This window comes from Sciurus carolinensis, chromosome 8 (genome assembly GCF_902686445.1).
Source record: "Sciurus carolinensis chromosome 8, mSciCar1.2, whole genome shotgun sequence".
NCBI classification, from domain to species: Eukaryota; Metazoa; Chordata; class Mammalia; order Rodentia; family Sciuridae; genus Sciurus; species Sciurus carolinensis.
Window position 1 is genome coordinate 12,547,054 of NC_062220.1, and position 25,835 is coordinate 12,572,888.

General features: G+C 43.5%; 1 protein-coding gene across 1 annotated transcript; it reads right to left on the reverse strand.

Annotated features, from left to right (window-relative positions):
* Positions 1-18,003: 18,003 nt before the first annotated feature.
* On the reverse strand, positions 18,004-18,948 carry LOC124990609 (olfactory receptor 6V1). The gene has a single exon (XM_047560770.1). The coding sequence runs from the start codon at positions 18,946-18,948 to the stop codon at positions 18,004-18,006; it is 945 nt and encodes a 314-aa protein (XP_047416726.1).
* Positions 18,949-25,835: the final 6,887 nt, after the last annotated feature.

A 25,835-nucleotide genomic window follows, 5' to 3' on the forward strand; every position in this document is an offset into this window, starting at 1 on the left:
AGGGTCGCTTGAACACAAGGCTACAATACAGGGACAGTATATCTGATAACTGAGAGGGCTACTGAGTGACCAAAGGCGGGCCATGTATAAAGGGTGGATACACAGGATTCAGGGACAATCTACATATCTGGTGGGATGAAGCTGGGCCGTGCAAGGTTTCATCCGTGTACTCAGAATGGTGTGCGATTTAAAATTTGTAAATTATTTATTTTTCTAAATTTCCACTCCAACTTTGGTCAACCACAAATGACTGAAACCATGGGAAGTAAACCAGCAGGTAAAGGGTGACTACATATAAATGCACACTCACGAACACGCATGTCATTACCACTTCATAATGGTTAACAGGTCCTGGACTTCTGATTTGGGTAAACCCAACACCTTGAAGCTCAGGCCCTGACCATTTGTCTATTTCTAAGAGATTTTTCTCCTACTTCAGCACTCCTCTTATTTTTAGTTTATAAGAAAACCATAAGAGAGTGGACCTGGTTTTTCCCTCTGGGTGACCGGAGCTAAGGCAAATTCTTGACTTGCTGCCTCTGCTCCTGAGTGGCCTGTGTCTAAAGCAACTGTGCCCAACTCCCTGACCCCCTCTTCTCTCAGCCAGCATCCAGATCCCAAGGCTTTCAGGGCTGCACTGAACTCTGTGCCCACAGAGACAGGAGAGGGAGAGAGAGGGAGAGACAGAGAGACAGAGAGACAGAGAGCGAGCACAGTACTCCAGGAGGCTCCTGTGGTCTGTTGCTGCCTGCTCCCAGGAGCTCAGAGTTGAGGACGATGTTGCGTTGCCAGAACCCCCAGTGCATGCGGCCACTCTCTGGGCCCCACCATCCTGCTCCTCTTCCAGACCCTGCGGAGGCACACCGTCAGCACACTGTCAGTAGCTAGAGGAAGGCTGACGTCTTTCTGGGTGCTTCTCAGTTTCAGCTCTTCCACCAGGAGTGTCTAGCTAGTGGGAGGGAGAGAAAGTAGACAGAGATCAGGGCCCCAGGGGGGTGAAGTAGCTCCCCGTGGTGGTGTGCTGTCCTCATTTACTGTGGATGACCTCAGATGTCCCAGGGTAGGGAATGTGCTGGCAGGGAGCTGAGGGGGACCTCTGTACCCTATTTATCCCACTGCATTTGCTCTGTTGTCCATCAGGTCAAAGCTTTGGTCCTGCATCTGGACCTGGGCAGCAGGATGTGAGCTGGCCCTGGAGAGTCCCCGACCTTGCCCTCTGTCTTTGCCACGCCACTTCCAGTGTCATCAAAGATTTTCATTTTTAACCTTGTTTTGTCTGTTCCTCCCACGTGGCTGTGAGGCCTAGGTCCGTTTTGCTCACGCTGTATTCCTAGAGCACCCGTGGATCTGGCATGCCCAGCATGTCTTCTGAGTGGGTAGGTGAACAAGTAACTTGAGTTGCTCATGTCCTCGCAGTCACTTGGGCTGCTGCTGATTTGGGGGGCAGCAATGAGTCTCATCGTAACAGGATGAGATTCCACTTCTGCACTGATCTCATCTTTCCCTCCCCTGGGGAAAAAGCTCAGGGTTTTCTGTCCACTCCTCTCCTGCCCCTTCCTGAGACTGGGTTGTGGAAGCCCAGCCTGATGTATCTCTTTCTTCTCTGTGAACCTTCCTGGGCTTTAAACCATGCAGCCCAAGGTCCTCTCAATCTGTTTTGCCTCTAATTCTTGTTGCTATCTGGTCTACTCGCCCAGTGTCCTGCCCCTATGACCTGCCTCTTCCAAAGACCTGGCAACAGTAAGGGGGTACTCAGGTACTTTCCTTGCCCACCCTTTACCCTGTTCCTCAGTCCGCTCCTTCAGTCCCTGGAGAAGCCCACCTGACTCCCAGACAGGACCGAGACCGAATTAACTGCTACAAAGAATCAAGAGAACAGTGTAGTTATCTCATTTGCATTTCCAGGGTATATTTTAAAAAAAGGGTCATTCTCTGGGGTAGGAGAGTTGTTTCAGGAGTCAAAAGACACAGGGATAATTTACAGAGGAGAATCAAAAGGGTTGACATGCCGAGAGAGAAGCTGAGGAACAAGGAAGGGACTTTCGAATGACTTCCAAGCCTCTGTGGCATTACTACATGGGGATGAGAAGCTATTTGCTACTGGAAATTTTAAAATAGATCTGAACAGCAAAGCCTGCAGTATGAAGGATTTGGCACGAGATGAGTGGGATCCCTTATTGGTTTCAATTACGCAGCATGATAAGTTCTAGAGATTTGATATGGGATGAGATTTAATATTTGCATGGGAACTATAGCTAATGATGCTGTTTGTGTATTTGAGATTGGTTAAAAAAGTAGATCTGAGGTTTCCTCACCACACACACAAATGGTAGCTGTAAGAAATTAGGGATATAATCATCAGCTTGATTGTAGCGATCACTTTACTATGTATATGTATATCAAAACAACATGCCGTACACCTGAAATATAAACAATTTCAATTAAAAATGCCTATAATCCACATTCAGAGATGGCTATAGTTAATATTTTAAAAACAACCTTCAAGTCTTTTCCTCTATGAAGGTAGATGGTTAGTTTGATGAATTGATTTTATAATTTTTAAAGAGGTAAATGAAATCACATTGCTTCAGATTATTAAAAGCAGTCAATGGACAGAGTCATTTAAGCCACTAAGTATAACAGCTGTTTGTGGATAGAGCAGGGATAAGGGAATCTATAAATAAGAATGCTGAAGTTAAGAGGAAAAGAATCCTTGAACCAGGTAGGGTGGTAGCTAGGGAAAAGGAAAGGGAGACTGGATGAAAAAAATTTCCAACAACAGCAATTCAAGTGGTCGTGAAGAGAGCAGGAAAAGTCAGAGGTACTTTCCATTTTCAAACCTAAAATGGCTGAGAAATTGGAGGGCCATGAACACAATACTGGTTTTGAAGGATTACTTCTATGTTTCAGAAGTGTTGAGTGTGTTGTGGTGGTTTAGAGATGTGATCTTGGACTCAGAGACAGACAAAAATACAGATTTGAGATTCACTTACATTTTCAAAATTGCTTTGGTTAAAGAAGAAAAGAATGAGAAGAGAAACATGGAAGCATCTATTTTAGACAATGGCGGAAAGACAGACAGCTAAAGTGATCAGACAAGGGAAAGTCAGAAGTGGAGGGCCACTTACAGAGGACAGGATCCACGCAGTCAAGGGTGAACACAGCTTAAAAAATGGATTATATGTAGCCTAAGATGTCACAGAGAAGAAAAATAGGATGAGGATTGAGCACAAAAAATGAGAAGAAGCAGTGTGTATGGTACACAGCAGTTTCTAGCACAGGAAAAGAAGTTGATAGTTAGCGGCTATAATTGGGTCAAAGCACCTAAATTTGAAAGTTAGGAAATGTCTACTGCTTTATCTCCATACTCATCCAAATATCTTGCAGAGCTGGAGCTTAATAAATGTGTAGAATGAAGCAGTGAATCAGTCGAAGACAGAGGAGGTAGGTGACTGACTTCTAAAGGTGGTTCATTCCTTGCCCTGGGGAAACTTCTGCCCTTGGGAATGTTCCCTCTGGACACTGAGATTACCATGCCCATAGGCTGGTCTGCTTGGAGAACCAGACCAACCATCGAGGGACTTGGCTGAGGAGGAAGTTGATGGTGATTTTCCACTAAGTCTTCCTGATCTCCCAGGTATCACAGAGAACTGGCTTCAAGTGCCATGAGTAGCTGCATTGTTTCGGAGAATTTGTGCTCCTGGGATCTCTCATCTCCGTGAGTTCCAGATTCTCCTGTTTGCTTTTATCTTGTTGATATATGTTCTGAAAGTTCTGGGGAAGCTGGCCATTATGCCCTCACTTGCCTGGACTCCTGCCTCCACTTACCCATGTGTTTCTTCCTCTGCAACTTCTCCCTCACCGAGATTCTGATCACTTCCACTGTGGTTTCGAGGATGCTGGCAGACCTACTATCAACTCACAAGAACATGTCTCTGACTGAGTGTCTTATCCAGTCTTTCTCTTGTTTCTCTTTGGGCGGCATTGACTTCCTGATCCCCACAGTCATGGCCTTCGATTGCTATGTGGCCATCTGCTGCCCTCTGCACTATGCAACTATCATGAATGGTCCAGTTTATGTGAAGCTGGTCACGGCCTGCTGGGTGGCTGGATTCTTCTCCACCATCTCCCCCACTCTGCAGAAAACACAGTTCTGGTTCTGTGGCTCTAAGGTCACTGACCACCACTTCTGTGACACTGCTCCAATCCTCCAGCTTTCCTGCTCCAACACCTGCCACCTTGAGTGTAGGGACTTCTTCCTGTCCTTGCTCTTTGTGCTGACCACCATGGTGCTTACTGTGGTCTCCTACATCTTCACAGTGGCTGCCCATCCCCTCCTTTTCCATAGCGCTGCCCATCCCCTCCTCCTCTGGGCACAAGAAGGCCTTCTCTCCCCGCATGTCCCACTTCGTGGTGGTGGTTCTGGGCTACGGCAGCAACATCTTTGTCTATGTGAAGCCTGGCAAGGGCCACTCCACACACCTCAGTAAGGTGGCAGACCTGTTTGTTGTGGTGGTAACCCTTTCCTTCACTCCTCTATCTTCACCTTCCAGAATGAAAAGCTCAAGGAGGTCATTGAAGATGCAAAAAAGGATACTCCACAGAGACCCAGCTGTCCACTGAAGAAGGGGCTGGTGACTACCTGTATGGTCATGAGAACTAAGGACTCAGGTACCCTGTAGGGTGACCACTAGGTACCCAGCTGGGGCTCCTCCATCTTCTCCTTCTTAGTCCCTCTCACTCCCGAATCTGCACATATGTCTCTGCTTTTGCAATACAAAGATCTGTTGAACACACACCATGGAGTAAGAGTGATGGAATAATACCAGTTGAGCGAGACTCTTAACTCCAAATAAAACCCTTAGAACAGGATCTCATACATTGTAAGAACTCAGTGGATGTACCTAGTGTTATTAAAATGTACTATTAACATCTCCCCATGGGCTGGGTTGTAGCTCAGTGGTAGAGCACTTGCCTAGCACCTGTGGGACACTGGGTGCACCACATGAAAATAAATAAATAAAATAAAGGTATTGTGTCCATCTATAATTATGAAAGTTATTTTTTTTTTATTTATTTATTTTTTTTACGTTTACATAGGGTAATGATGTTTATTATATTTTTCCCCTCCACCCCACCCCTCCCACCCCTCCCACCCCTCCCACCCCTCTTTTCCCTCTACACAGTCCTTCTTTCCTTCATTCTTACTGCTCTCCTTAGCCTAACTCTAAACCTAACCCTAAACCTAATGCTAGCCCCTCCCACCCCCCATTATATGTCCTCATCCGCTTATCAGCGAGATCATTTGTCCTTTAGTTTTTTGAGATTGGCTTATCTCACTTAGCATGATATTCTCCAATTTCGACCATTTGCCTACAAATGCCATAATTTTATCATTCTTCATTGCGGAGTAATATTCCATTGTATAAATATGCCACAGTTTCTTTATCCATTCATCAACTGAAGGGCATCTAGGTTGGTTCCACAATCTGGCTATGGTGAATTGAGCAGCAATGAACATTGATGTGGCTGTATCTCTGTAGTATGCTGATTTTAAGTCCTTTGGGTATAGGCCAAGGAGTGGGATAGCTGGGTCAAATGGTGTTTCCATTCCAAGCTTTCTGAGGAATCTCCACACTGCTTTCCAGAGTGGTTGCACTAATTTGCAACCCCACCAGCAATGTATGAGTGTTCCTTTTTCACCACATCCTCGTCAACACCTATTGTTGCTTGTATTCTTGATAATCGCCATTCTAATTGGGGTGAGATGAAATCTTAGGGTGGTTTTGATTTGCATTTCCCTTATTACTAGGGATGTTGAACATTTTTTCATATATCTGGTGATTACTTGTACATCTTCTTCTGTGAAGTGTCTGTTCATTTCCTTAGCCCATTTGTTGATTGGATTATTGTATTCTTCGTGTAGAGTTTTTTGAGTTCTTTATAGATTCTGGAAATTAGCGCTCTATCTGAGGTATGGTTGGCAAAGATATTCTCCCACTCTGTAGGCTCTCTCTTCACATTTCTGATAGTTTCCTTTGCTGAGAGAAAGCTTTTTAGTTTGAATCTATCCCAGTTGTTTATTCTTGCTTTTATTTCTTGTGCTATGGGAGTCCTGTTAAGGAAATCTGATCCTGAGCCAACAAGTTGAAGATTTGGACCTACTTTTTCTTCTATAAGATGCAGGGTCTCTGGTCTGATTCCGAGGTCCTTGATCCATTTTGAGTTGAGTTTTGTGTAGGGTGAGAGATAGGGGTTTAGTTTCATTCTATTGCATATAGTTTTCCAGTTTTCCCAGCACCATTTGTTGAAGAGGCTATCTTTTCTCCATTGCATATTGTTGGAACCTTTGTCTAGTATGAGAAAATTGTATTTATTTGGGTTTGTGTCCATGTCCTCTATTCTGTACCATTGATCTACCTGTCTATTTTGGTACCAATACCATGCCGTTTTTGTTACTATTGCTTTGTAGTAGAGTTGAAGATCTGGTATTGCAATACCCCCTGCTTCGCTCTTGCTACTGAGGATTGCTTTAGCTATTCTAGGTTTTTTATTCTTCCAGATGAATTTCATAATTGCTTGCTCTATTTCTGCGAGGTACATCATTGGGATTTTAATTGGAATTGCATTGAATCTGTATAGAACTTTAGGTAGTATAGCCATTTTGACGATATTAATTCTGCCTATCCAGGAACATGGGAGATCTTTCCATCTTCTAAGGTTTTCTTGAATTTCTTTCTTTAGTGTTCTGTAGTTCTCATTGTAGAGGTCTTTCACCTCTTTTGTGAGATTGATTCCCAAGTATTTTATTTTTTTCGATGCTATTGTGAATGGAGTAGTTTTCCTAATTTCTCTTTCTGAAGATTCATCACTTATGTATAAAAATGCATTGGATTTATGAGCATTGATCTTGTAACCTGCTACTTTACTGAATTCACTTATGAGTTCTAAAAGTTTTCTGGTGGAATTTCCAGGTTCCTCTAAATATATAATCATGTCATCAGCGAACAGGGATAGTTTGAGTTCTTCTTTTCCTATTCGTATCCCTTTAATTTCTTTGGTTTGTCTGATTGCTCTGGCTAGAGTCTCAAGGATGATGTTGAATAGAAGCGGTGAAAGAGGGCATCCCTGCCTTGTTCCAGTTTTTAGGGGGAACGCTTTCAGTTTTTCACCATTTAGAATGATATTAGCCATGGGCTTAGCGTAGATGGCCTTTATAATGTTTAGGAATGTTCCCATTACCCCAATTTTTTCTAGTGTTTTGAGCATGAAGGGATGCTGTATTTTATCGATGCTTTTTCTGCATCTATTGAAATAATCATGTGATTCTTAACTTTAAGTCTGTTGATATGGTGAATGACATTTATTGATTTCTGAATGTTGAACCAACCTTGCATCCCTGGGATAAAACCCACTTGATCGTGGTGCACTATCTTTTTAATATATATTTGTATGCGATTTGCTAAAATTTTGTTGAGAATTTTTGCATCGATGTTCATTAAGGATATTGGTCTGAAATTTTCTTTCCTTGATGTGTCTCTGTCTGGTTTAGGTATCAGGGTGATATTGGCTTCATAGAACGAGTTTGGTAGGGTTCCCTCCTCTTCTATTTCATGGAATAGTTTGAGGAGTATTGGAATGAGCTCTTCTTTAAAGGTTTTATAGAACTCGGCTGAGAACCCATCTGGTCCTGGACTTTTCTTTGTTGGTAGGCTTTTGATGACCTCTTCTATTTCATTGCTTGAAATTGGTTTATTTAAGTTGTGTATGTCCTCCTCGTTCAGTTTAGGTAGTTCATATGTCTCTAGAAATTTGTTGATGTCTTCAAGGTTTTCTGTTTTGTTGGAGTATAGATTTTCGAAATAGCTTCTAATTATGTTTTGTATTTCACTCGTGTCTGTTGTGATGTTTCCTTGTTCATTCCGAATTTTAGTAATTTGAGTTTTCTCCCTCTTTCTCTTGTTAGTGTGGCTAAGGGTTTATCAATTTTATTTATTTTTTCAAAGAACCAACTATTTATTTTATTAATTTTTCCGATTGTTTCTTTTGTTTCGATTTCGTTGATTTCGGCTCTGATTTTAACTATTTCCTGTCTTCTACTACTTTTGGTATTGGTCTGCTCTTCTTTTTCTAGTGCTTTGAGCTGTAGTGTTAACTCGTTTATTTGTTGATTTCTACTTCTTTTTTTGAATGCACCCCATGAAATAAATCTTCCTCTAAGTACTGCTTTCATAGTGTCCCAGAGATTTTGATATGATGTGTCTTTGTTCTCGTTTACTTCTAAGAATTTTTTTATTTCCCTCCTGATGTCTTCTGTTATCCATTCATCATATAATAGTGTATTATTTAGTCTCCAGGTATTGGAGAAGTTTCTGTTTTTTATTCTGTCATTTATTTCTAATTTCAATCCATTATGATCTGATAGAGTACAAGGTAGTATCTCTATCTTCTTGTATTTACTAACAGTAGCTTTGTGGCATAAAATATGGTCTATTTTAGAGAAGGATCCATGTGCTGCTGAGAAGAAAGTGTATTCATTCTTTGTTGGATGGTATATTCTATATATGTCCGTTAAGTCTAAATTGCTGATTGTGTTGTTGAGATCTATAGTTTCTTTATTCAATTTTTGTTTGGACGATCTATCCAGTGGTGAGAGAGGTGTGTTAAAATCGCCTAGTATTATTGTGTTGTGGTCTATTTGATTTCTGGAATTGAGAAGGATTTGTTTTGACGTACGTGGATGAGCCAATGTTCGGGGCATAGATATTTATGATTGTTATGTCTTGCTGATTTATGCTTCCCTTAAGCAGCATGTAATGTCCTTCTTTATCCCTTCTGACTAGTTTTGGTTTGAAGTCCACATTATCTGAGATGAGGATGGATACTCCAGCTTTTTTGCTGTGTCCGTGTGCATGGTATGTTTTTCCCCATCCTTTCACCTTTAGTCTATGGGTGTCTCTTTCTATGAGATGTGTCTCTTGCAGGCAGCATATTGTTGGATTTTTCTTTTTAATCCAATCTGCCAGTCTGTGTCTTTTGATTGATGAATTCAGGCCATTAACATTCAGGGTTATTATTGTGATATGATTTGTATTCCCAGTCAATTGACTCATATTTGTTTTTGACATGATTTGGTTTCTCCTTTATTTGGCTATTCCTTTAGGCTAGCGCCTCCTGTTGCTGATTTGCATCGTTGTTTTCATCTCTTCCTCATGGAATATTTTGCTGAGAATGTTCTGTAATGCTGGCTTTCTTTTTGTAAATTCCTTTAGCTTTTGTTTATCATGGAAGGATCTTATTTCATCGTCAAATTTGAAGGTAAGTTTTGCTGGGTATAAGATTCTTGGTTGGCATCCATTTTCTTTCAGGGCTTGGTATATGTTGTTCCAGGCCCTTCTAGCTTTTAGGGTCTGGATTGAAAAATCTGCTGATATTCTTATTGGTTTCCCTCTGAATGTAATTTGATTCTTTTCTCTCGCGGCCTTTAAAATTCTGTCTTTATTTTGTATGTTAGGTATTTTCATAATAATGTGCCTTGGTGTGGGTCTGTTGTAATTTTGTATGTTTGGAGTTCTATAAGCCTCTTGTACTTGGTTTTCCATTTCGTTCTTCAGATTTGGGAAATTTTCTGTTATTATTTCATTGAATAGATTGTTCATTCCTTTGGTTTGTTTCTCTAAGCCTTCCTCAATCCCAATAATTCTCAAATTTGGCCTTTTCATGATATCCCATAGTTCTTGGAGATTCTGTTCATGATTTCTTACCATCTTCTCTGTTTGTTCCACTTTGTTTTCAAGGTTAAATATTTTGTCTTCAATGTCTGAGGTTCTGTCTTCCAGGTGTTCTATCCTATTGGTTATGCTTTCTATGGAGTTTTTAACTTGGTTTATTGTTTCCTTCATTTCAAGGATTTCAGTTTGGTTTTTTTTCAGTATCTCTAACTCTTTATTGAAATGATCTCTTGCTTCCCGTATTTGGTCTTTTAACTGTTGATTGGTGCGATCATTTAATGCCTGCATTTGCTCTTTCATCTCCTCCTTCAATGCCTGCATTTGCTCTTTCATCTCCTCATTAGCTTCCCTGATCGTTTTAATTACGTACATTCTGAACTCCCTTTCTGACATTTCTTCTGCTCTGCTGTCATTGGGTTTTATTGATGTAGTATCTAGGTTTGTTTGGGACATTTTCTTCCCTTGTTTTCTCATAATGGTCAGTTGTCAGTGGGACCCTGAGATATTGCAGTTTTCCACTATTGGCTTATAGTGTCCCAGTAGATTTCCAGTGTATCACCTCCCAGCCTTCAGTAGCCTGATGTCTTGGAGGAATCTGATAAAGCAGCTCATTCGAAGAATACTGCCCCTAGCCCCCTACTGGTTCCACGTTTTGGAACTGGCTCTGTGCGGAAATGCTCTCACTGTGGGCCTGCACCGTGCAGCTGGCCGTGTGGGAAGAGCCCACTGCCGGAGTGTGGAAGACTACCTTGGGAAGACTCAAGCTGCCCTGCCCGGCTCTGCTAAGCCACCTCTATCTGGGCCTGCCACCCGGGCTGAGCTTTACCCAGTGGGCAGACTCACCCGTGGCTCCACTTCAGTCCAAGTCTCTCAATGCCTCCCCTTCTTAACTCCTGGGTTCTGGAGCGAATGGGGTGCAGTCTCCCTCTAGGCCGCCATCTTGGATTGCCCCGTGAAGAGAGCCCGCAGCCGGAGTGGGCAGAGCCGCCTGAAGAGGTCTCCGGCTGCCCTGTCCTTATCCCTGAGGCTGACTGCAGATCGAGCCTCTCCGCTGGTTCTTTGCAGGAGTACACTGCACTGCAGCAGCTCCGGGACTCGGAGCGTGCTCTGTTCAGACAGGCTCTCACTAGCGGGCCAGTTCCGTTCCGAGAACCTGGAGAAGCTGGCTGTGTGGGCGGGGCCCACCGCCGGAGTGCGCAGGACTGCCTGTGGATGACTCTAGCTGCCCTGCCCGGCTCCGATAAGCCACCTCTATCTGGGCCTGCCACCCAGGCCGAGCTTTACCCAGTGGGCAGACTCACCCGTGGCTCCACTTCAGTCCAAGTCTCTCAATGCCTCCCCTTCTTAACTCCTGGGTTCTGGAGCGACCGGGGGTGCAGTCTCCCTCTAGGCCGCCATCTTGGATCGCCCCCATGAAAGTTATTTTTAAAAATTAAAAAAAAAATCTCCTCAGCTCAGTTTTGTCTTTATGGTTTTGTTTATATCCCCTTATGTTTCTTTGCGTGCAACTTTTACTTTTGGTATGTTCCTTCTTAGTAACTGGATTTGGGGTTTAGGGTGGCATTCTGAAAGGGGAGGCTTTCTGAGAAGAACAGAGAGGCCTGGAACCCCACACAGCAGGTATTGCTCCCACCCAGGCTGCCCTCCTCTTCCTCCCTCTGGTCCCAATGCCTCTTGCCTCTCGGTGGACATAGCTCTCCAGAAGCCAGTCTCTTAGGCCTCTTACAGAAAATCATGAGGGCCGTGTCCTTTCCATTCACTCAAGAGGAAAGGAAAGCGATGCCACCATTCCCAGACTCACCACCTTCTTTTTCATGTGGGGTTGTGCTATTCAGCTTGATATTATGACCAAAATGCCTCACAAGAACAATTTAGAAGAGGAAAAGTTTATTTGGGCTCACAGTTTCAGAGGCTCAGTCCATGGTCAGCCAACTCCATTGCTCTGGGCTTGAGGTGAGGCAGAACATCATGGTGGAAGGGCATGGCAGAGGGAAGCTACTCAGTTCATGGTGGCCAGGAAGTAGGGAGAGAGAAGGAAAGAGGAACCAGGGGACAAGATATAATACCCAAGGATAGGACCCTAGTGACCTGCTTCCTCCAGTCACAACCTAGTTACTACCCAGTACAGCAGTCCTTTCAAATCATTAATCCATCAGATGGACTAATCCAAGGATTAGGTTACAGCTCTCATAATCTAATCAGAAACTTTTTGGGGATATCTCATATCTAAACTATAAAAGGGGTGCTACTTATTTCCTCCCACAGAACCTTAGACCCATGGCCCACGGGGAGGAACAGATGCCTAAGCCCTCTGAGTTTGGGTTTCTTGGAATCAGCCTAGTCAGATTTCCAGGGCCTCTGGTAAGTAAAGCAGAGATGGTAGAAGCCAGATGAGAAGGAGGCAATGGGGTGGGCTGGTACCGTGGGAGAACAGATGAGAGAAGGCATTCCTTGAAAATGTAGGGGTGGCTGAAGAAGTCATGAGACATTGGGGGCAGGAGCAGCACTGGTGTCTGGTTTCTTACTCTAGATTGAGCCTGAAATGGGCTGGGATTAGCAGAGCATGGCAAAAAGTAGGAGCAAACTTCCTCTTACTTCTGAAACTAGCTCTGTCCACGGGATATGTTGAGGAGAGGCCCTGGCAGTAATATGCAGTGCGGACAGTGATGGTGTGGAGGGCACCCCATGGAGTCAACCCAATGAAGAAGGTCATGGCTGTAGGGGAAGCATTCCAAGGCAGGTAAGCTGCCTTTCTTTTCTTTCTTTCTTTCTTTCTTTCTTTCTTTCTTTCTTTCTTTCTTTCTTTCTTTCTTTCTTCTCTTTCTTTCTTTCTTTTTCTTTCCCTCCCTCCCTTCCTTCCTTCTTTCCTCCCTCCCTCCCTCCCTCCCTTCCTTCCTTCCTTCCTTCCTTCCTTCCTTCCTCTTTCTTTCTTTCATTCTTTCTTCCTTCCTTTCTCTTTCTTTCTTTCTTTCTTTCTTTCTTTCTTTCTTTCTTTCTTTCTTCCTTTCTTCCTTTCTTTCTTTCTTTCTCCCCTTCCTCCTTTCCTCTCTCCCTTCCCTCTCTCCTTTCTTCTTTCTTTCTTTTCTACCACAGGAAATATTTATGTTTGGGGGCCTCACCAACAATAGGTAGATCCATTTTCTTCTGCTGAAAACAGCAGGGAAAACAATTTTTCAGCCTGAGAACTTTTACCTCTCAAGAGACTAATTATTTGCCCTCCTTGCAAACTTTGTGAAAAACTAAAGAACTAAGTGGGAAGCAATTATCTCCTGATATACATATACTCTCCTTCAGCTTGTCCTTCTAAAATAATCACCCAACAAATCTGCTTGGAGATGCCCCCTGAGGAATTCCTACCTGTTACTCTCAACTCTGCATATTCCCCTCTTTAAAAATTAAAAATAATCAACATCTATGACAGTCTAGCCATTTGTCATCATGTTCCCTAGATGCAAGGTCCCTGACTGGCCAGTTTGGAGGAAGGTGAGATTTACCCTGGGCCTCCATAGTGATCACCCATCAAATCTAGCAATACACCATGTAATTCTCAACAAAACTACCTGCGCTCCTTTGCAGCTTCCTGTGTGATGTTTGGAATAGCATCGGCATCTCCTGGGAGCTTGTTAGAAATGCAGAATCTCAGTCCCCACTCAAGAAGAACTGAATTGGAACCTGTTTTTACAGGACCCCTGGAATGATACCCATGTACATCAGTATTTTGAGCAGCACCCATCTAAACATTTCACTGGTGGAATTTTCAGCGAGGAAATTGTGCATGAAGGCCCTTGTCCCAACCTCAAAGTGAAGGGCATTGGAAGAGGGAACTTGAGGTCACATCTGTTATTAGTTGAGCCATCCTTCCTTAGTGACATTTGTCCCTAGTCCTATTTCTGGAGATGGTAACCACGATAAAGGCTCCAATATTTCCATCTTGCTTTCACATTATACTTCTTGAGTGACTTAAGCTACGTGGTCCAGTCTTTGAGTTGCTTTTAGAATCCTGTGTAGGTATAACCTAGAGAAGTTTTGGTTCCATATATTTGTCTTGATGGAACAGGAATCCTAGTGTGCACAAAATCAAATGAGGCATGCTCTAGAAAACAATTTTATCAGAATTTTCTAACTTGCTGCAAGGAATCTTGAGATTCCAGTTCTAAGTCAACGTAGTTGTTTTGAACTAAATATAGCCAAATGGAATTGCTTGACCTTGGGATCTTGTAGATCCCCCGGGCCTGTCTCCTTCCATTTGAGTACAAGCGTTCCCACTGCAACACACTTACCAACCTGGCTTAGAGACTCTGCTCAAACTAAGCCCAGGGATGCAGCACTCAAAGATGGTGAAGCAGCCCCCACTTTTGTGACACAGTTTTAAATTTTGTTCTGAAACTCTTGTGTCAGGTGTGACTCCCATTGACATTTACTGTTGTTCAATATGTCCCTCTGTGAGTTACGTAGGCTACAAGCATATGAGTGAAGATTTCATCGCAAAATATTCAGATTGATAAATAAGATGTTGCCATTGAACAATTTCTAGGCCTCTTGCCATCCACATTGCTTCTTCCAGTCCCTGTTACTAGGTGGGGCTGGAACTGGTTGTGGTGCGAGCTTAGGCCACTGCGACAGAGTACAGAGGGACAACCCCTTTCCTTGCTTTGTTTACTACTATTCTGTTATCATCAACTAAGATTGTCTTCCAGGTCTTAGGTTGCAGTGCTAACTTGGGTTCCAAATTCATCTAAAAACCTCATTTTCTTTTTTGCTTTTTACAAACAAAATTTTTTATAAAGCAAAATTTATACAAAATGGCACGCTGATGACAATGACATTCTTTTAAGTTTTTTACTCTGTGACATTTTAGATAAAATTTCTTTCCTATTTTCCATACTGACTTTCTTGGTTCAAACTCTTCATCATATGCATCTGCACTTTTAACTTTTCAGCTTATGTTTGACAAGCAGCATAGCACAGTTAAAAACCTCATTTTTAAGGACAGCTGAAATTTACTGAATACCCACTACATCCTAGGTTCAGGAGATACAAAGACAGCAAGCAGTATTAGGAGTTGAGACTTTAGCGTGGGAAGATAAAACTGGATTATGGAAACCCTCTGGGAGTGAGGGGAGGGAGAAGCTCTCTCTGGTTTAAGCTGAATGTTAAGTTGAGACAACTTTTTGTTATTTGAGTTGAACTCTGAGGTATGGAAAGCAATTTCACAGGCTAAGAAGAGGAAATGTGAACTTCCGAGAGGCAACTGAGTATGTAAACTAACAGACATAAAACAGTGTGCTGTGTAGACAACCAAGGCTCTAGCAGATGGATGTAATAAATGGGTTTTCTGGAGAGTGGCCATGTGTGTCTTCACTAATCTGATCTAAGTTCCTCAGGGGACTCATGAGTATTCCCTGAAAGAAGTTCCACTCACTGAAGCAACAGGCCACATCCAATTGTGACAAGCTTCACAGTGCATACAGCAGGCACTGGTGTAGAGAATGTTGTGTGCCAGGGCAATCATGTTGGAGTCACAGAAATGCCTTTAGTGACACTGAATCCATAGTTGCCTCTTGCCAATAACTGATTCCTTCCAGTGGAGGTGCTAACCACACAGTGACTGTTACTAAGGGCTACCGGGATCATCGTCATCGCAAGCCGAGGAACTAGACGAGAACCTGATGCATACACACTAAATGAAGGCTTAGCTGAGGCTAACAGAGCAGCTGCAGGGCCTGAGATCCCAACTTTCAGTTATTTCCACTTCTGATAGAGATGAAAGAAGAGATTTCAAGGGCAGAGGGATGGAAAAGAAGTCAAAGAATCAGATTCCACCGGCCGTTCTGCCATCTTTTTGAATGGCTTATTTCTCTCTCAGTCATGGCTCCCGTATTTATTAAAGAACGCCAGGAACACTGCTTGGATCAGCCCCAGAGTCAGTACCTCTCCTGTGCTGTCACCAACGTGTATTGAAATTAATTGTACTTTCCCTGCTTTCAGTATGTGGGGAAGCCCTTGAAGTTAGAAGCCACATTTCTTTCCTCTTCAGTGGCCAGTGCTAGGCAGTGTTTTGCTTATGAGGGGTGATCAGAGAATCTTTTCTAATGGAATGACTTTGAGGATAGAACCCAATGGAAAATATGTGGAAAAGTGGCGTGGAAAGTGTGAAGAGATATGATCAGCAGAGAAATTCTTAACTCATTCATCATCCTTTCATTTATCCTAGAGATACTTCCAAAGTGATGAGCAGAGATAAATCTGATTAAAAAATCAATTAATTCAACAGCAATAGCAAGCACCAGGGTCATTGCTCTGATACGTGATAAAAGGAGAAGCAGTATTTTGGAGCAGAAACCCAAACTAGAAACCTAAAGAATTCCTCTGACGGGAGGAAATCCACCTCAGCAAGAGAGAAGCACACTTTCAGAAAACCAGAGAAAGGGGTGCCTCGTTTAGGCAGGAGCCGTGCTGGGTGGCACAGGGAGCCCCCCGAGGATCACCAGGGCTCCTTAAGCCTCCTCTCCGAAGCTGTGCTCCGAATCCACCAAATGACCCCACAAAGAAACACCTTGTTTTCTTCCACATAGTAAATTTTTGTAAAACTTGACATTTACAACAAATTTGTAATCTTTGTTGTTTTCAGGTAAGTGGGACTACAAACACACTCTTGCTTGTAGTTTACAGACCACAAATAAAGAAATGGAGTCCGGTAGATTAGAGTGTGTTTACTGAAACAATGAGGCAGAATAATTTAAATTGGGCTGCTTTAGAAAATCCTGGATAAATTAAAACTAAAAGGACCTCTTTATTCTGAGGCCATATAACTGAAATATTCTATATGGAGGAGGGAAGGGCAGTAGAGTTCATTTCATTCTAAAAGAAATATACTTACATGTACATGTGTGCATGTGCATATGTGTATACATAAATATTCATACACATATGTTACACACATGTGTGCATATGCACACATGCATATTCATATGCATATGTAGCAATTGGACAAAGGAATGTACTAGATTTATTACATTCTCTGCCTTTAGGCACAAGAATGTTTCTAATATACAGGAGAACAATTTATTTTATCTTTCTAAAACTCTGCATATTTTTTCTCTGGAAACCACATAATTCCTAAAAGTTTTGTTCTTGTGCCAAAGGAGATTTATCTTGTTTTCACTTATGTGCATTTTTCTGTTTTTTTTTTTTTTTTTTTTTTTCCACGCACAGGGGGGCCTGATGCTTTGCGTCCTTACAATGTCCACCTTGCATTCAGTGTGTCCCTGGGTTGTGGTTCATCTGGAAGCTTCCTTCAGGCCCAGCCTGTGCTTGGTATTCCTCTCACATCACGTGCTCTGAAAACCTCCAAAAAGCCATCTTGCATTTCGTCTGATGAGGCTGCTATAGGCACCATGGAAATGCTCCTCATTCCCCCTGAAAACGGCTCTTATTTTTTCACTAGGCTGAGTTTGGTAGGAATGAGGATTATATACATCTTCTTTAACTTCTTATCTTGTATCTATTATGTGTCTGACAGGTGGAGTGAATCTGGTGAAATAAATGATGTCAGTGAAATAAATGAATAAATAGGTAAATGATTATATAAAGAACTGCACACACACACACACACACACAACGATTTGTTTTGGTCAGTTTTACTTTTCTGTTTGATCCCATGTAGCCCAAGCATTCATGATATGTATGCTCATCAATGGGGCACACACAGGGGTAGATAAGCCCACCCTAAAAACACACCTACATGATTGCATGACTGATGTGATCCTACAATATGTATAATCATAAAATGAGAGATTACACTCCATTTATGTGTGATCTATCAAAATGTATAAGTGCATTCTACTGTCATGTACAACAAATTAGGACAAATAAATTAAAAAAGAACAAAACACACATGCATGCCCGAACTCACACACACATACGTACACACACGCTGAGCCTGGGTGATAGCTCTTGATCAGAGAGCACTTGAAGGTGCTCTTCCTGGAAAGCACCGCCCATGTACTTTCCCTGTGCTGAAGGCCCGTGCCGACTCCCAGGTTCTGGGTTACCTGCAGAGTTCTTATGGCTTACAGCGGGTATGGGATGTACTTCCATGGTGAGTTGTGACAGCCTCAGGCCAGACACAGTAGCACTGAAAACTCATTGTAGTCATTAATCACAGGCACAAAGGATAAAACTGAAGAAACTGGACGGTGGCTTCCCATGCAGCCAGGTACTCTGGCTCCTCCCTGAACTGCTTGCCAGAACTTGGTCAGGTCTCTGGTGCTCATGATAATGCCTCACGAAGGCCTTTCAGCCTCTGCGTCTGTCCCCGGAGGACGGCCTTCACCGCCTCATTGCGGAAGGTGAAGATAAAGGGATTGAGGAAGGGGGTGAGGATGGCCGTTACCAAGGCTACAACCTTATTGACCTCTACAGAGTGTGCTTTGCCAGGTCTGATGTACAGGAAGATGGTGCTGCTGTAGCCAAGGAAGACCAGGGTGAGGTGAGATCCACACGTGGAGAAAGCCTTCTGGCGACCACTGCCAGAGGGGATCCGCAGCACGGCGCTCACAATGTAGCCATAGGAAATGAGAGTCAGCAGGAAGGAGCTGAGGACAAAGGCCAGGGCCATCGCAAAGTCCCAGATTTCCAGCAGGCGGGTGTCCGAGCAGGACAGCTGCAGCAGAGGTGCATTGTCACAGAAGAAGTGGTTAATGACGTTGCCATGGCAATAGTTGAGATGAGCTCGGGAGAGGACAGTGGGTACCATAGCTAGGAATGGAGTTCCCCAGGCAGCCCCAGCCAGTCGGACACACACAGCCCAGCTCATCAAGGTTCCATAGTGCAGTGGATGGCAGATGGCCACCAAACGGTCAAGGGCCATATCTGACAGAATGAGGAAGGAGGTAGAACCCAGGGAAAAGTAGAAGTAGAACTGGACCATGCAGCCAGTGAAGGAGATGACTTTGTGAGAGACCAGCAGATCAGACAGCATCCTGGGTACCGCAGTCATGGTCACCAAGATCTCCAGCACGGAAAAGTTTCCCAGGAAGAAGTACATGGGAGTATGTAGGTGAGTGTCAGCTATGACCATGACTATGATGAGGGTGTTTCCCAGGAAGGCGAGGAGATACAATATGAGGAAAGGTCCATACAGAAGACGCTGCAGCTCTCCCAAAGAGGAGAAGCCCAGGAGGACAAATTCAGAAGTGTGGTTCAGATTCGCCATGATCCAGGGGTTATAGCTCTCTATGTAAGGGCAACAAGGGACAGAAATGGAGAGGCGGAATCACTGATCATGAAACCGTGGACCAGGGAGGCAGGAACAGAAACAAGGAGCAGGAAGAGGAAGGCAAGGAGCCAACTGGTGATAAACAGAAGGACAGAGAAAAAGCAACAGACAAAATGAGAATCACACATAAACAGGGAGCAGGGAAGTTAGAGGTGTGGCCAGCCACTGATAAAGGGAGGAAAAAACAGGAACAGATCAAGAAAGGTAACAGAGTAGCAGACAGGACACTTAGAGAAAAAACAAGAAGGAAATATGGGAGAGGGCGGAATAGAGAGGGAGAGGGACAGGAGGAAATAAGGAAGGAAAGAGAAGATTAGGGTAAATCACCCAGAACTCCAAGAAGTTCTACACTGAGACCCTTTTAAAAGGCCCCTGAAAATCTCTCTGCACTGTTTTTAAAGACCCTCACTTGTTCACATTTTGCAGCTATGACCTTGAAATTAGCAGAAAGTCAGTGTTTGGGGTTAATAACTATAGGGTGACCCTTTGGTACATGCTCATGAAGATCGAGAGCAGAAAGGATGCAAGAGGTCAGGAGGCAGGGAATCCAGGCGACTGCTCTGCCAGTACCTGCCAGGACCTCGGGATTGTGCCTGATGGCCTTCTTTGCTGCTGTGGAGTCCCTTCCTTTCCCCTTCGTGGTAGAGAGCATGAGCTGTGGGCAGGTGGGGTGGAGGGACGGACTGGGCTGGATTCTGGATCCAACACTCACCCATTGTGGACCATAAATCTGCTTCTCTTTTACTGACTCTTTCAGAGTCTCTACTCAGGGACAAAATGAAGATAGTAATAATAATTAGCCTCTGGGGTTATTGTAAATATGAAATAAGTAAGCCACTCAGTACAGTGATTTACAAGTACTGTACCAAGGATTAAAAAAATAAATGGCATCCTTTCATCATTGTTCTCATTTTTATTGTTGCTAATGAAGCTTAAATTTTCTTGGTTTATTATCCCTCCATACTTAGTGGCAATGTGTGTGTGTGTGTAAGCATTGATATTCCACTGGTTAATGCTGTTCCTTACAATGTGAGCTACTCAAAGGGTATCGTAAAGCATTTCAAACCCGAAAGCATATGAGCATCACAACAGATTAATCAGGCATGGAGAGAGCAAAGCTGTGTACAGGTAACACTTCTCCTTTCCTGGCTCTCTAGAAGCTTTATCTGAGGTGGTGTCCCAGTAATAGCATTCCAATTTAAAGAAGCTTTCTACCTCTGTCATTGACAAACCTTAACGCAGGTCAAGTCTACATGCAGCATTGACTAAATCCAAATTCAATCCTAAGTCTGTGCTAATGAGAACTGATGGATGTACAAACAAGCCACTCACCTTAGCCACCAAGCAGTCTTCTCCCTGTGCTGCTCTCATTTAGACACCTATGCCTGGAGACTCCTGACTATTGGGTCTGCCCTGTGATATGGGTGACGTGAGATACACCATCCATTGCCCTTTGTTGGCGTCTTGCAGCTGACAGGGGAGGACAGGGCTTCATGCACAGCTGGGCGGGGTAGGCACTGGGGGTCGAGTGAGTCCCCAAACTAAACATCCCCAGTGCTCATCTCCCAGTTTAACCTGTCTCACTACTAAGTTCAGGTGGCAACCGTGATGTGGGACTGGGAGAGATGAGAGAAGTCCTTCTAGAGACCAGAGGAGAAAGGGGCTGTTTCTTCTCTCCCAAGGATGGGTGTTCTTGGTTCTGTCTGCCGGTCTCCAGGCCGTTGGTTTCTTGAGGATGGTTAGAGCTGAACGCACCCTGGAGATAAGCTTGCTCTCCAGCAGAGCATTCTCCATGGGAATGAGGGAAGGCAGCGAGCCTCCCGGGACTGCTGAGACCTGCGATACTCCTTAGGATAATGAGAGGCCCTCTCTTCTGATGAAGTGACATCGACGAGGAGATCCCAGTGAAGACAGGGTAGACAGACTTACGCTCAGTTCTGTGGCAATGCCTACCCCTTGGCAGTTTCTTCTCTCCTAGGACCATGGAAGGAAAATGAGATCATAGCAAAAAATCACAAAGGAATTTTCCCAGTTGGACTAAGATTAGAACAGACTGGGTACATGGTTAGAGCCAGATTACGAGTTTCTATTTGGAAATTCGTCTACCTCCCAGATTTAGGATTTGGAGATCTAGGGAGACAGGGAATAGAAGTTCTGAACCATGGTGCCCTCTTTTTGAATTCTTCCAAATGTTATCTGAAGAAGTTTGGGAATCAAAACAGTAAACATAGGAGGAGATCTCTACCTCTTGCAAGAAGGGCCTCTGAGAGAGATATCTTGGGACCTGGCCAGACTGAAGGCTTTGGTTTCTGACTCCCAAAAGAAGATGCATACCTTGGGTTCATTATAAAAGGCAAAGAAGATGCACCTCAGGACATTTGAATCACAGTCCTTTCTTCAGAGAGATTCGAACCTTACAGATGACTCCACCTGCACCCACAGACAGAGATACATCACACAAGAATAACAAGCAAAATCTTTACAAGTAGTGCAAATAGGCCCCAACTTTAAGAGCAACCATGGGTCAGAGGGGTTGAACAGATCATCTTTCTGTAGGGCCTGAGCCTGGAACAAAATGTTCAGGTTTGAGCCATAGATGGCAAAAAATTTAGGTCTTTGAGTGTAGAAATGGGGGATGATGTAGAAAGAAGCATACTGCTAACAGGGATCTCCGGCAGGTGGACATGGTGGCTGGTCCACACAGAGTGGCGGGCAGGATATCTTGAGAATGGAAAGATGAGAGGATGGACTGGGGTTAAGTGGGTCTTCATGACTGTATCCATGGTTTGCTCCTGTAAGCAAATTATCATACATTTTGGCACATTAAACAATGCAACTTTATTACTCGATGTATTCTATAGATCAGAAGCTTGCTACAGGCTTCAACGGCTAATATCAAGGTTTCATTCTGGGGAGTCCTTACCTTCTCCAGCTTTTAGAGGCTACCCAGATTTAGTGGCTCATGGTTCCTTTCCTCAGGATTCAAAGCCTCCACATGACCTCTCTGTGACCATTCTGGCATCACATGGCCCCCTGACTGAACTCAGAGGTAAAGGTTCTCACTCTTACGGATTCCTTGAGTCAGATTCAGCTTGCTTGGATCACTGAGCACAATCCCCCACCGCAAGAGCCTTAACTTATTCCATCTGCAGTGTCCCTTTTGTTAAGAAGGATAACATATTCGTCTGTTCCAGTTAAATGATAACATGGCGCAGTCTCCACAGCCCAGGAGCTAACTCCTACATCTCTCCCTGTTCCCCTGGGGACTGTGAGCACGTGGAGCAATGGGAGTTCACATTTCCTCAGTAGCCTTCGCAGAGACAAGGAGCTGGGACTGAAGGGGCCACAGTGATTGTTCTTGTGGCCCTGCTTTCTGTCTCCTGGGCTCCCCTGAGTTTGAAGAACCACACTGCATCATTTCTGTTAACCTCTTCCTTCTCTTGGCAAGATGAATGGGTAATGCAGTCCTGGAGGTCATCTGAGTTGGCTGTGGGCTTCTTCCTTAATCACATCTCCATCTTTTCACACAGTTTATCCTTTTCTTAATGGACATTTTCAATGTTGTGCTTCTTTGATCCCTGATCAACTCTCAGACCGACATCATCTCCCTCGGCCTCTGACTGAGGCCAGCCTCCTCCTCCTGTGCTTCCCACTTCACCTGTGTCACCATCAGCTATAGCCGGGGCTTGTTCCAAGCAAACACAGGCACCCGGTAGCACAGGACAGTTTCCCTGTTGCTGTTCATGGTGATTCCTTTTCAGAACTTCTTCCTCAACCTCTGGAACAACAAAGTCAAAGAGGCCATCGGGAGATTGGGGAATGATGCTGTCAACTTTACTGTTCAGTAGTTCTGACTTAAATCAGGTAGAACAGTCCCCACCATGGATTTTAAAGTAATATGGAAAGTGCTAGCAAATATCTAAGCTAAATCCTGTCTATTTCCATCCTCCCACAGTATGGAATCATCACACTCAGGACTTTGGAAGTGGACAACCCACCCCCATACACAAATACCACACACATCTGCTCATCGGTTACTGATAATCTAAGCTATTTCTGGTTTCATTAATTTTGTAATGCAATTATTGCTTTATTTTTGAAAATGTAAAGAAATAAAACACATAAGTGGGGGAAGAGTGTGCAGAGGAAGGAGATGCAGATGTTCCCAGAGGAAGTCAGATTGTACCATGACCGTCTCGTAATGTGCATTTCTAGGGAAGGATGGAAGAGAGCTCAGTGCCCAAAGTGGAAACTGTGGCACCTTTGTTCAGCCTCTGCCGTACCACTTCCTGGGATCTCTTGACCTACTGACTTGCATTATCAGGCTCAATCTCATTACACTGTGCCAAGCCATTAAGTCAGATGCAGATAATTCTCTGGTGCCTTCTTTTTCTTGGATGTGCAGTATAGAATCTTGACCCCATCATTACTGCAAAGCATCTCTAGTCTTCTCTATGTTTTTCTGCAAAATCCGCTTGGAGCAGCATGAGTCCAAGTGATAGAGAAGAGTTGAAGAATATGTTTGTGATTCTCTGTGATCAGGTTTTAGGGCACTGCTTAACTCACCTCTTTTTGTTGGTGGTGAAGGGAGGAGGAAAGGGTTGGATGACTGACTCTAGGTATTTGGATTTGCACTTTCTTGGTATGCTGCAGGAATCCTCTGTTTTTGTGATGTTCTTGGACCTGAAAGCTTCATATTGCTTTCTGACTCCATATAGCTCTTGTTTTTTCTTTGCCCCCAATCTCCAACTTTCTCTTAGCACATCTCTGCAGATTTTCACTGCTGGCAGAGAGTGGGAGCTTACCGCCTCACTCTGACACGCTAACAGATCAGAGGAGGGTCATGTCATTCTTGCAAGGATGAGCCTTAGGATGGGAGGTAAACAAAATCCTAGGTTAAGGGAGAAGAGGTGACTTCCTAGTTATTTATTGCTACATTCAAAACTTAGTGGTTTAAGACAACGGTGACTTTATTATGCCTCAAAATTATTTCTCAGTCATGCTATGTGTCTATCAATCCTTGCCCAGGAAGTAGATTGTGCTCATGATTATGGCTCAGGGGCCCATGTTGATGGAAGCTCCATTTTAACACATCCTTCCATGACCCCAAAGGCAGGGAAAGAGGAAGGTGAATCAAATGCTGGGTCTCCAGGCTTCTGTGTGAGGTGACTGGCATCATTTCCATCCACAGCTCACTGGTCCAGGCAAGTCACTTGGCTGCCCCTGAGTTCAATGAAGCAAAAAGTGTCATCCTTAGGAAGGACAACTTGGGTGAACAGTAACTGTCCGTTAGAGGATTTTTTTTTTCTCTTCCTTATGATTTTAAGGTTTGATTTATCAAATAATATAGACAATTTCAGTTGACCAGTCCCTGTCATCGTCAAGCTACAGAATATTTGAAATGGTCATTGCATTACTATTCTCTGTCCCTCTTTCTTTCTTTCTCGCTCCCCTGTGTCCTCCTTCTCCCCCTGCTTCCTGTTATCCTCGACATATGCATCGCATTGACGGAATATCTGGGGCAAACATAACCCTGACTCTATACCCTATGCCTCTGAAAAAATAAATTCCAGATGGCTGAAACAGATTTTATGTAAAACATAACAAAAGAGAATTTTTTCTTTTTAATTAATTTAGAGTATGAATGTAGGCTTTTTCTAAGGAAAACACAGGTCCCAGGAGACCAAAAACTGTTAAATGGAGCTGTATAAGAATAAAATATTTATGCATGATAAGAACAAAATATAAAAATAAAAAACATGAAGTAAAGTTTTATTTGATTCATGCATAAAATTATCTTGCAAACCAATAAATTCATTAGAGAGAAATATAAACATTTCTATGAATTATAAAAAGAACTCAACCTTGTTCAAAACTACAATTAAAGAAAATTTAAGAGAAGATTCATGGTACAGGTCTGTAATCCCAGCTACTTGGGAGGTCAAGGCAGGAGAATTACAAATTTGAGGTCAGGCTCAGAAACTTAGTGAGACTCTGTCTTGAAATAAAAAATAAGAAAGGTTGGAGGTGTACCTCAGTGGTAGAGTGTCCCTGATTAAATCCCAGTACTGAAAAAAAATTAACCAGAATAGTTTTTGGGTAACAGTTGCTTTTTTGACAGTGTGTTGGAAAACGTCGTTACACTAGTGAAGAAGGGAACTGATGGACCGTACTTGGTGAAGACTGGTATTACCATACATTATAAAAACATGCACACCACACACACACTTACAATTGGTGGATCATTTCGAGAAAAAGGCATGCAGGTGGAACCTGTCGTAGTGTAAAGGAGATGTGAGGGTGGGGGCATTTCTTTTTTTTAACTTACATACATATATGGATATTTATATGTAAAATGTGAAACAAGGAAGATTAGGGACCCCTGTCCCAGGCCCCAACCAGCTTTCCCAGAAGACCTGGTGAGGCTAAGGCCCTCCCTCTCACACCACCTCTTGCCGTGATCTATAGAGCAAACTTCCCCAAAGAATAAACAGCAAGGTCTGGGTTTACAAATAGAACCCAGCATGCGAAGGGCCTGCACAGAGACCCAATTGTGACCCACAGTAACCTAACAAAGCCCCCATTAGAGACCCAATACATGTTACCTGTATCTCATAGGTCTGACGTAAAACAGGCCAATGAGCTCCTGGCTAATGCACAGTGAGTACTGTGGCAAGGCACGGGAATCTGTCAATCACCCTTTCCTGAGCACAAATCCCCCAGAGCACATGGGGTGGCATTTGGAAATAAGGCCTTCATGGAAATAACAACGGTTAAGTGAAGTGAGGGTAGGGTCCTGGACCAGTGGGATTATTGTCTTTATA

What these genes read in the sequence shown, in the direction of transcription:
- LOC124990609 (XM_047560770.1), bottom strand. Translation starts at nt 18,948, where the DNA reads ATGGCGAATCTGAACCACACTTCTGAATTTGTCCTCCTGGGCTTCTCC.